Source organism: Rhamphochromis longiceps, linkage group LG5 (assembly GCF_057381845.1).
Source record: "Rhamphochromis longiceps isolate RC_006_pf linkage group LG5, R_longiceps_female_GT1.1, whole genome shotgun sequence".
Lineage (NCBI taxonomy): Eukaryota > Metazoa > Chordata > Actinopteri > Cichliformes > Cichlidae > Rhamphochromis > Rhamphochromis longiceps.
In genome coordinates, this window is record NC_140561.1 from 23574700 (window position 1) to 23587205 (window position 12506).

A 12506-nucleotide genomic window follows, 5' to 3' on the forward strand; every position below is an offset into this window, starting at 1 on the left:
AGGTGTTTCCAGATGATATCTCATGGTGGCTCAATATCTGGCTGTACTTTTTCTTCGGCTTTCACAATTCCATCAATTCTGAAAAACATCCCCAGCAACACTGGCTCAAATGCAGCCCCAAGACATGACAGAGCCTCCACTGTGTTTTAAAGAAAGCGTGAGACGCTCACTGTTTTAACTCTCTCCTGAGCTCTATTCACTTGGCATACCTCAGTCCTTTTTCCCCCAATGGAACAAGTTCTGTGTTTTTGCAACAGGCTGCTAGTAACAAAAAGTGCCTTTGGTTCTGAACCAAACTGGTTCCCTGTCTATGTGTAGACGCAACACTGGTTCATCCCTTACATTGGGTGCCGTTTCATGCTTGAATGATTCATAGGTCAGTGTTTAGTGTCTTAAAACACAAACAAAAAACAACATTCCTCTAAAAATGGTCAAGTGCGAGAACTGGACTGAAAATGAGTGAAAAACCATTCAAAGTTCAAAGGAAAAACTTTGGAAAGCCTGAGCCAAAAAACTTGGAGAACTGTTGCTCAAGACCACTTTAAAAAGAATATAAGTCCATCTCTTTAGAAGCAAAATATGAAAAACAAGGGGAAGCTCAAGAGTTTTGTACAGTAGTGTGTTAAATCTTTGCTCATGTCTTTAATTGTGCCTGTTCATTTATCCATGTGCGTGTCACATCTCATCCACTGCTGGTTACATTTTGCTAAATATTGTGAGTGACTCATCTCTGTGCTGCTTTTTAGTAATTTCAAAATTGCCCTCACTGGCACAAAGCACAGCATACCGTACAATTACAGGTCGAGACATGCTGACATACTTACATGCTCTTACTGGCCCAAACCTAGAGTGCCTAATCTGTCTGGGGATGTTGTGTTTACTGTTTGATTGTTTCTGCCCTCAACCAAATTCTGTTGCCAAGCCCTTCCATCCAGATTTGCTTAGTCGCTGTGATTATGTTTGTCACCAGGCAACATTAGCTCAGTAAAACAGTTATGTAAGAGATGCAGGATTGCCACTTAACTGTTTACAGAAGACTCATTCAGAATTACTGTCATTTTTTTCGTGATTTGAAAAAAAGAAGCTATGTTGTAGCATTTAGCTCAGATGTCTTTTCAAAAAGATTTTTAAATGCTGCTTACTTTCTATAAGACAGTTGGAGTAGAAAAGGTGCTCTGCCTGCTTTTTTTCATCGTCTTATCTTTTGTAAAATAAGCAAACAGCCAAGGAGATCTCAATGAATCATATTTAGACTCATATCCTTGTTTATTACACCTCATAGTTAGAATTACAAGCCAAGGGCTGTTTGTCTGTGTAGCGCTTTTCCAACATAGAGGACATTCACTGTTCTGTCACCATGTAACCGTATTCTGTTTAAATAGATTTTCCCTGAGAAAGTTACTCTTTAGTGCCCCCTTTTGGCATGACCTGGTGTAACGTGCTCAAATCCGTCTCTGTTCTATGATGTCATCAGAAAGCGCATGTTATTGTTTGGGGAAAGGACTTCTCCCGTTCTCCCGTCCGCTGCTGTAGTGGCATTTGTCTCCCTTAAGACGGTCTTTAAGGGCATTGTCGGTATGTAATTCTGTTCCATCTTTACTAATGAACAATCTACTTGAAGAAATGTGATTGCAGTGTTTGCTTAATAGAAACGTTTGTAAAGAGGGAATTAGCTAACGCTTTCGGCTAAACAAGTCATTGTACTGTTATTGTGTATTTCTCCTCATCTATGGTTTCTAAGAGCATTTCATGTCATGTTGTTTCTCAGTTTTACCCTACTTCAACTGGCCTAAGTAAAGGGAGTGAAGTCAAACCCTCTTGTCTGCGTGGTCATTTTGAAGAGGAGTTTAGTCTGAATGTCGACTCTAGCAAGGCGTTAGAGGCAGAGGACATTACAGTAAAACGACAGCCTCTCAAAGACCAGTCTCGTGGGGAACTGGACAGCAATTAGAGCTATCCTCCGGAAACAGCTCAGATGTAGGAAGAAATCCAATCGACAGCAACATGTCGCAGAGAACCAGCGCATCAATGAAAACCAGATCTAATATATCTGGCTCCTCCAGGCATACCAGGAGCTCAGCTGCAAGTAAGGCAGCCGCTGCACAAGCACGTGCAGAAGCTGAGGCGGCTAAGGCTGAAGCAGCATTTGTGGATAAAGAGAACGATCTGAAGCTGCAGCAAGCGGAACTGGAAGCTTCTATGCAGCTTCGAAAAATACGTCTTGAAGCGTCATTAGATAAAGTACGCATGGAAAAAAGGGCTGCAGCTGCAGAAGCAAAAGCAGAAGTTTTGGAGGCTGCAGCGATCCAAGATGATGGCGAGGGTCTTAGTGAGATAGATGTTCCTGCTGACGACCCAGTAACGCGCACAAGAGAATATGTGAAGGGTGCCTCACACGGCAGCCAAACCACGCCCATTCTAGAAACCTCCAATGATAACACGGAGACGAAACTCCTTCAGCATTCACCGACCATAGACTCCTACTCCAAGATCTTTACGCCAGGATCTGATGTACATTTTCGACCAAGCCTCAAGCCAGTTGCGACACCACACATCCAAACCCAAACCACACCCATAATAGCAAATCTAAAGGATCATTTCCCAGGCAAAGCTGATCAAAGTGAGACCTACACCCCTAAACAAGAACCAACGGTCAATTATGCACGACAGCCTCTGGACAGCGGCTACACCGGCGCGGCGTATATCACAACCCCAGACAACTCCGGTCACCCACATGAGACCACATGCCGGGAAAGGGGCCCACTGTACACTCCACTGGAAATGGAGCAGAACATGTCAGACCTTGTTAGATTTATGGCTCGACGTGAACTGGTGACTACAGGGCTCCTTCACTTCAACGACCGTCCCGAATGCTACAGAGCCTGGAAAGCATCGTTTATGAATGCCATCAGAGGTCTCAACCTCTCACCAAGTGAACAGCTTGACCTCCTCGTGAAATGGCTAGGTAAGGACTCAGCTGAACATGCCAGACGAATACGATCCGTGTATGCGAACCAACCAGCTAACGGACTCAGAGCTATGTGGGACAGGCTTAATGAGTGCTACGGTGCACCAGAGGTCATCGAGGGTGCCTTTTTGAAAAGATTAGACAACTTTCCCAAGATTCCAAACAGAGATGGTCGTAAACTAAGAGAGCTGGGAGACTTGCTGTCGGAGATACAGGCTGCCAAAGAAGATGGTGACTTGCTTGGGCTTAGTTATCTGGATACCCCTCGTGGTGTTACCCCTGTCGTCCAGAAGCTGCCATTTTATCTCCAGGAAAAATGGCTTTCTTTAGGCTTTAAGTACAAAGAAGATCGCGGGGCTCCCTATCCCCCATTCGGTTTCTTTGTAGACTTTGTGTGTCGGGAAGCACGGATGCGCAACGACCCTGGCCTCACACAGACAGCATACAGTAGTGAGTTATTAGGCAGTAAGCAATCGTCTAAAGCCGAAGGTCACAAAGCTGTGGCAGTTTTTAAAACGAGGGTCTCGCCGGATCCTCGGCCCCTTTTCAACGGTACAAGGACTGCATCGTTTCGCACCCAATCTGGAAGCGAGTCATCCACTAGAGATGATCCAGCAGAGCGCTGCCCGCTACACAACAAACCCCACCCCTTACCCAGGTGTCGCGGGTTTAGAGAGAAGCCAATGGAAGAAAGGAAAGCACTCTTAAAAAGGTACGGAATATGTTACAGGTGCTGCAGAGCCACACATTTGGCAAGGAATTGTGAAGACGACATCTCCTGCTCAGAGTGTGGAAGCAAGAGCCACATTGCAGCCCTCCACCCTGGATCTGCCCCATGGTCCACCAACACAGCACATTCCGCACCAGATCAGGGCGGGGAGGGAAATTCCAACCTGAATGAAGGTGATGTTTCCACAGCATGTACTGAGGTCTGCGGAAATTATTCCGCAGGGCGTTCCTGCTCAAAAATATGTCTGACCAGGGTGTACCCAACCGACTGCCCTGAAGCTGCAGTTACGGTATACACAATATTAGATGATCAGAGCAACAGATCACTTGCACGTACCGAGTTTTTCGACCTATTCAACATTGCAGGGCCTCCTTCACCATACACTTTGAAGACATGTGCCGGAACACAAGAGACAGAAGGCAGACAAGCACGTGGCTTTGTGATCGAACCCATTAACGGGAGTGTCACACTCTCTTTGCCGTCACTGATTGAATGCAACGAGATCCCAAATAACCGCGCAGAAATACCAACACCAGAGGTAGCATTAAACCACAGTCATTTGAAGGCCCTTGCAAAACACATTCCAAAGCTGGACTCCCAAGCTTCCATCCTGCTCTTGTTAGGCAGAGATATCATCAGAGTTCATAAGGTCAGAAGACAAGTGAATGGCCCACAAAACGCACCCTATGCCCAGAAGTTGGATCTGGGTTGGGTTATTGTAGGAGATGTGTGCATTGGAGATGTCCACAGACCTACGGTTATCAGCTCTTGCTACACTAACGTACTGAAAAATGGACGTCCTTCTCTCTTTCAGCCATGCCCAAACGATTACTATGTAAAAGAGAAGTATAGTAGTGGTAGCTCCCCTTCATTTCCCCTAACATGCAAACATCTCCCTGCTAGTGAGACATGGGCCACCTTAGACTGTAATGTGTTCCAGACAACAAAGGACGACGACAAAGAAGCTCCTTCAATCGAGGACGGACAGTTCATCCACATCATGGAGCAAGAGGTCTATAAGGACCAAGAAAACAGGTGGGTGGCTCCCCTGCCTTTCAGATCTCTACGACCAAAGCTCCCTCATAACCACGAGCAAGCACTTGAACGTCTCAAATCTCTACAGCGGTCCTTCAGAAGGAAGCCTAAAATGAAGGAAGAGTTTGTCTCGTTCATGGCAAAGATCTTTCAGAATGGGCACGCTGAAGAAGCCCCACCTCTGAAGCCTAATGAGGAGCATTGGTACCTACCTTGTTTTGGGGTTTACCATCCCAAGAAGCCCTCCCAAATAAGAGTCGTCTTCGACTCCAGTGCCCAGCACAAAGGTTTGTCTCTGAACCAAGTACTCCTAACGGGACCAGACCTCAACAACACCCTGGTAAGAGTCCTCCTTCGGTTTCGGAAAGAACAGATCGCCTTCACTGTGGACGTGCAACAGATGTTTCATTGTTTCAAGGTGCGTCCTGAAGACCGGAACTTCCTCAGGTTCCTCTGGTTTAAAGAGAACAACCCAGAGAAAGAGATTATGGAGTTCCGTATGAACGTGCACGTCTTTGGAAATAGTCCTTCACCGGCTGTGGCTATCTACTGTCTTAGACGTGCAGCACAGGAAGGCCGGAAGGAGTATGGGGAGGACGTAGAACAGTTTGTCACTCGTGACTTTTACGTAGATGACGGGTTAAAGTCCTTGCCCACAACAGACGCAGCTATCGACCTGCTCAAAAGAACTCAAAAAATGCTGGCTCGCTCTAACCTTAGGCTGCATAAGCTGGCTTCGAACAGCAAGGAGGTCATGAAGGCCTTTCCCAGTGAAGATCATGCCACAGACCTGAAAGATTTGGACCTTACTGCTGACACTCTACCAATGCAGCGTAGCCTTGGGCTGTACTGGGACTTGGATTCAGACTGTTTTACTTACCGCGTCCAGGACGAGAGAAAGGCATTCACTCAACGAGGAGTTCTCTCAACGGTGAACAGCCTGTACGATCCTCTAGGATTCGTCTCCCCCGTGACAATTCAAGGGAAACTGCTGCTTCGAGAACTGGCCTCACAATCTTCAGATTGGGACACCCCATTACCAGCAGAAAAGGAAAAGGTGTGTGAAAGTTGGAGAGATTCTCTGCAGGAGTTAAGACATCTGAGGATCCCCCGACCATACTCAAACATGTCACCATCTACTGTCAAGTTAACAGAACTCTGTGTCTTCTCAGATGCCTCAGAGAAAGCAGTAGCTGCCGTTGCCTACTTGAAGACTGTGGATGCAGATGGGGGATGCTGCACTAGATTGGTTGCAAGTAAAGCCAAACTGGCCCCACGTCCAGAGCATACTATACCTCGGTTGGAGCTTTGTGCAGCAGTCATGGCAGTAACTCTGTCTGAGGTCATCACCTCCGAAATAGACATTGTATTTGACGCAGTCACCTACTACACAGACAGTAAGGTGGTGCTCGGATATATCTACAATGAGAAGAGAAGGTTTTATGTATACGTGAGCAACCGAGTCCAGAGGATCAGACGAAGCACTACGCCACAGCAGTGGCGATATGTCTGCTCAGAAGACAACCCCGCAGACATCGCCTCACGGTCTATCACAGCAGACCACCTTGAGAACACAATATGGTTCTCTGGACCGGCATTCTTGTCTCGACTTGAAGGGGCATCACCGGTGGTACAGAGGTTTGACCTTTTGGAACCAGATCAAGACAGTGAAATCAGGCCTCAAGTCACAACACTGTCGGTCACTGTCCTCAAACATCTCGGCTCTGGGCGGTTCAATCGCTTCTCATGCTGGGGTTCCCTCATAAGGGCTCTTGGTACCCTTATTCACATTGTTCAGAGCTTCAAAAAAGGAACGGAGTGTGTCGCTCAGAAATGTGAGGGTTGGCACCAGTGCAGCACACCCCCAACCAGGGATATTCTTGAACAGAGTAAGCTAGTCATTATCAAAGCAGTTCAACAAGAGGTCTATAGGAAAGAACTGGAGTGTCTTGCATCAAACGCCAACATTCCCAAGAGCAGCCCACTCGTTGCCCTGGATCCTTTCATTGACTCAGACGGGCTGTTAAGGATCGGGGGTCGCCTCATTGAGGCAAAAATAGGATTCCACGAGAAACGGCCACTGGTCCTGCCTGGACGGCATCACGTAACCACTCTCATAGTGCGTCACCTTCATGAGCAGGTACGTCACCAAGGACGTCTTTTCACTGAAGGGGCTGTCCGAGCTGCAGGTTACTGGATCGTTGGTGGCAGGAGATGCATTAATAGACTCGTTTTCGAGTGTGTCACTTGTCGAAGGCTGAGAGGGAGGTGTGAAGTCCAAAAGATGGCAGACTTGCCACCTGACAGGCTCAGCATGGAACCACCCTTTAGCAACGTCGGCATTGATGTGTTCGGGCCCTGGTCTGTATCAGCCCGTCGCACGAGAGGAGGCCACGCCGAAAGTAAGAGGTGGGCTGTCCTCTTTACCTGTCTGTGTGTCAGAGCTATACACATTGAGGTAATTGAGTCATTGGATGCCTCCAGTTTCATAAACTCATTCAGAAGGTTTATGGCGATTCGAGGACCTTTGAAAAGCATACGCTCCGACCAGGGTACTAATTTCACCAGAGCTTGCAAGGATATGGGGATTCCCTCGAATCTTGATGGGAAACACATGGAGAGGTTTCTGTCAGAACACGGATGTACGTGGACCTTCAACACACCACATTCCTCTCATATGGGAGGAGCGTGGGAAAGGATGATCGGCATCACACGTCGTATCCTGGACTCGATGCTTCTTCAGATGGGCTCCTCCAAACTCACGCATGAGGTACTCACAACATTCATGGCTGAGGTCTCGGCCATAGTGAACAGTCGACCATTGGTGCCCGTGTCAAATGATCCTACAGATCCTTTCATTCTTACACCGGCTTCATTGCTTACTCAGAAAGTAGGTCCATGCCCAATACCAGAAGGAGATTTTGGACATAAAGACCTATTGAAGCAACAGTGGCGCAGGGTCCAAAGCTTGTCTAACACATTTTGGGACAGGTGGCGGAAACAGTATCTGTCAACACTACAGTGTCGAACAAAGTGGACTTCTGACCGGCCAAACCTTAAGCAAGGAAGTGTGGTGCTTCTTAAGGACAGTCAGTGTAGCAGGAACGACTGGCCCTTAGGTATCATCGTCGATGTGTATCCCAGTAAAGACGGAAGGGTGCGCAAAGTGCAAGTGAAGGTCATTAAGAAAGAGGGACCAAAGCTTTACGTCCGACCCGTGAATGAGATGATCTTGCTCATTCCTCCAGATGACTGAAATGTGTTTGACCTTGTCATATTAATAGGTGAAACCTGCTGAGTTTCAGACGGGGAGTGTTCTGTCACCATGTAACCGTATTCTGTTTAAATAGATTTTCCCTGAGAAAGTTACTCTTTAGTGCCCCCTTTTGGCATGACCTGGTGTAACGTGCTCAAATCCGTCTCTGTTCTATGATGTCATCAGAAAGCGCATGTTATTGTTTGGGGAAAGGACTTCTCCCGTTCTCCCGTCCGCTGCTGTAGTGGCATTTGTCTCCCTTAAGACGGTCTTTAAGGGCATTGTCGGTATGTAATTCTGTTCCATCTTTACTAATGAACAATCTACTTGAAGAAATGTGATTGCAGTGTTTGCTTAATAGAAACGTTTGTAAAGAGGGAATTAGCTAACGCTTTCGGCTAAACAAGTCATTGTACTGTTATTGTGTATTTCTCCTCATCTATGGTTTCTAAGAGCATTTCATGTCATGTTGTTTCTCAGTTTTACCCTACTTCAACTGGCCTAAGTAAAGGGAGTGAAGTCAAACCCTCTTGTCTGCGTGGTCATTTTGAAGAGGAGTTTAGTCTGAATGTCGACTCTAGCAAGGCGTTAGAGGCAGAGGACATTACATTCACAGTGCTTGGCAAACCGCAAAGAGAAACCGAAAAGAATTAAACAAATCTAGACTTTAAAACAAAAACTATATATGTTTTCAGTGCATTCACAGCTGATTTGAATGAATGAAAGGCACTTGAATGCCAGAGTAAACTGGAGATTGGGTAAGGCTACTTTGCCACATGATTTTGAAGGTAGTTTATCTCTTATTTTTTTTGATTCCTGAGACTTTTTGCCTTTAAAAAAGACCTGTGTTTAATTATCCATTAAATGACATTTATTACAGTTTTGTAACAAGGTTTTTATGCTTGCAGGGGAAGATAAAAAACACAGTGTATGGCTGCTTTACCACTGGTTGGAGAACTGGGTTTTGTTTTTGTTGTAGCATTAGCGCAGTGAGCTGCACTCTGTGCTCCACCTGTGTTTGAACTCTCCTTCATACATAATCCATTTTAGCTCAGAAAGTCATTGAGATAAAGCACAGTGGGTGAAAAGTTCATCCAGTTGCATTACTGTAATAACCAGGATTCAAAGCCTTCCTGTATCCAGTAGGGTTGTGTAAGGTGTGTGTTAGGTGTGTGTAAGAGCTAACTAGGTTTTGTCTTTTAGTACATTTGAGAACCTTCTGTATGACTACACAGGTCTGACGGTCTCTAGGAAAAGCTAAAACCATGACAAAATACTGGGTTATCCAGCATTTCCCAAGTATATGGAATCATGTTTTCACCCAATTCTGTATTTAACTCTTTTCCTTCTTGGAGATGCACAAACATGGAGCAGGCTTTTGTGCTGAGTTTTGTCAGAGTTAAGTTTAAGCCCTGCAGATATTAATGTAGAAATTAAGCGAATGTATCATAATTGTACTGTACATTGTTATAAAAGTACACATGTATTGCAATACACTTATGTATATCTGAACAAACAATTTTAGAAATGTAAAAGTGACCTCACATATATTTTGCGAAGCTATGAAGAAAAGACAACAGTGCACTGAAAAATCACACTGACACACACACACACACACACACACACACACACACACACACACACACACACACACACACAGAGAGAGAGAGAGAACAGCAAAGACATCAGCTATTGATCTTTAGTTTCTTTCAGTTCTGTGTTGAGTACAGTCAGATCTCTTCAGGCAATGTTGCTGCTTTAAGCCTGTTTGTTGTACACTGACTGTGTGTCTGTACTTTAGAAAAGCTGCCTGTGTACCCACAGGGTTTCCAAATTTGTCATCCTTACTCTTCAGCCAAGTTTTCAGGTGGATTTTAGATGATCAAATCGATTTTACAGCTGATTGAACTTCTTTCCGGCAATGCTGCCAAACAGGAAATGAGGTCATATCTTAGCAACTGTGTCATTTATTTTGACACCAAACCAAATAATTAGATTATACCAAAAAAAAAAAAGTAATTTGACCACTGGGAGGTGCTACAATAAGCAAAAACATGTTTGTTCTTTCAGTCCACAAAGTCACGCTTTTAACATGACCAGATTAAGTTGCCATGGCGACTGAGCCCTGCTGAATCACTTGGACCCCTCTTTGGTGCATGCAGCTATGTTACACTTGAGAATTTTTAGAACAGGTTCAGTAACATCAGTGGCCACTGATGAGATAAAAATGCCGGTTTCCTTCGAATATTTTGTTGTTTCACTCTTGCCTGATCCATATTTTTTGTTGGTTTTTTGGAATTGCAGTTTTGAGGCTGTTACTGACTGCTGTTGGAAGTTGGGGTTTTTTGTCATATAAAAACTTTTAAAAAGTAGAATTAAGCGTTTCATCATTTATATCAGAAGCCGATATGAAGTTCATAATGTCTAATGTGAGTTCTCACATTAACACAAAACCTCCGACATTGTCAGTCGCACCCATGCTGAGCAGTGTCTTCATTTTAATGGTGACACCTCTGGAAATTACACCTGGTGGCCCCTCTCATAAATGGGCTCGGATGACACTGCGCTCGAATGTACGGGAACAAATACGCCACAATTACTGCCACTGTTGGAGGGTGGTCAAAAGAAAAGTATGTCGCACTGTGATCTCACTGCCCACACATTCCCGTCCTGAATCGGAAAGCTAGTTTCTTGTACTCTCTGTGTGAGTAAGTGTGTTTATGCAACCGTGTGAGAGAGAGAACAAGAGAGAGTGCGTGCCAGACACAGAGACTGTAGTGTTTTCAGTTCGTGCAGCAGATTTTGCTACGATAATCAGCTGGATTGTTTTGCTCGCCCAACATCTGTCTCAAACACACACAAACACAACCATTATATAGTCATTACTGTCAGGCTGATGCTGTGCAGCCCTCTCTGACATGCTCTTTCTCTCTTATACATCTCCTTCCTCCTTTCTTTGTCTTGTTCCTATCCTCTCCTGTCTTCTCTTCTTCCTCCAGACGGTTTCGATCTTGGAGCAGCGGCTGACGCTGACGGAGGATAAGCTCAAGGAGTGTTTGGAGAACCAAATGGAAATCGGTCTACATCTCCAGAGAAGCGAGGAGGCTTAACGTTAGTGGTACCAGAGACACATTGATCTGTGTTGTTGGAGGGGGGAAGTGTGGTTGCATCAACACCATACACCGTTGCCATTTGATCACACTGAAAGCAAGGACTGAACCTTAAATGCACACTGAGCCTTCCCGCTGATGTACTGTGTCTGGCTGTGTTGAAAAGAGATATGAGAAGTGAAGGAGTTGAATATTAGAAAAGTTTCAGTACAGCAGTGCTGAGCATGCAGTCGCTTTCCTGCTGACAAAAAGACCCCACTTTACCGCTGTGACACACTGTGTGCGATTGAGCGTAATGGCTGCCTGTACAGGTGTTGACACTTGTGCACAGTGTGTATGTTTTTACCCAGTCTATATTGTGCAGGAGGCCATTAGCCACTGGGGGTTTTTTTTTTCACCGAAAAGTGCATATTTGTGTAACCATCAGTCATATTTGTCATTTTTGAAAGGAAGGATGTGGCTCAATGATCCTGTTGCGTTAAGACAGTTACTCAAGACGTTTGTTCTCTGGTAACGTTTACAGAGCCCCCACAGTGCCTTTATTTAGTTTAAGGTGAGAGAATGTTTCCAGCTGACAAGCTTGAGGCCATTTTTATTACTATTTCTATTTTAATTACACAATGCATCTGGTGATAGGTTTTGTTTTTTGTTTTTTTTACTGAAATTACCATTCTTTAGTGCCTCCAGCAAGTACTGAAAGATAACAGGTTGTTGATTTTCATGGTGACTATAAATGATGCCAGACCTCATATTTTATGTTAAAGTAATGCTGCTTTTTACATTGGTTATTTTTGTTCTGTCAATAAAACTTTTATCCACTGAAAACAGACTTTTAATAAATGTTTTCACTTCTCAAGTGTGGCGTGAAAGCCAAAGTTAGGTGATGAAATATTTCTGGTTCCCTTTTCGTTATAATGAGTACCATTTTTATAGCTTTGTAGAAAAAAAAATGTAACAGGCTATTACTAAGAGACTGGTCATTTTCTCGTTGGGAGAGCTAAAGTTACTGCCAGAGAAGTCATGACTTCCCTGTCTTTGTTGTGCTGAGCAGAAATGTGAGGATCATGAGCTGTGAGCGGTGTCATCCATTGCTCATGGCAAGTAATTTTCAACCCGTTCTTTACCACAGTTTGAGCGATGATTAATTTTTTTTAAAGTATGGGGGTGAATGCTCCTTCCCCGCTTGTGTCCAAAATTCTTCGGTTCCCCCCTGAGTATTTTACGTAACCTGAGCGCTGATGCTGGATCAGTATTTTTATTTTTAGATGCTTCATTGAAAATGTGCCCGAGGCTGCGCTTAGACGCACACTGTGATTTTTCAAAGAACAGATCCATGGTTTTTTTTGTTTTGTTTTTTGTGTGTGTGTGTGTTTTGGGTTTTTTTTTTTTTTTAATTCAACAAACTGG

At 44.7% G+C, this 12506-nt stretch overlaps 1 protein-coding gene across 1 annotated transcript in view; it reads left to right on the plus strand.

The window, feature by feature from the left end:
• LOC146670053 (uncharacterized) overlaps positions 1–11401 on the plus strand; it is a 72331-nt gene extending 60930 nt beyond the window's left edge. The window contains exon 11 of the mRNA XM_085406747.1: positions 10989–11401. Within this exon, the coding sequence (XP_085262873.1) occupies positions 10989–11099 (111 nt within the window). The 3' untranslated portion in view covers positions 11100–11401. The remainder of the gene's footprint in view (positions 1–10988) is intronic.
• The last annotated feature ends 1105 nt before the right edge of the window (positions 11402–12506 follow it).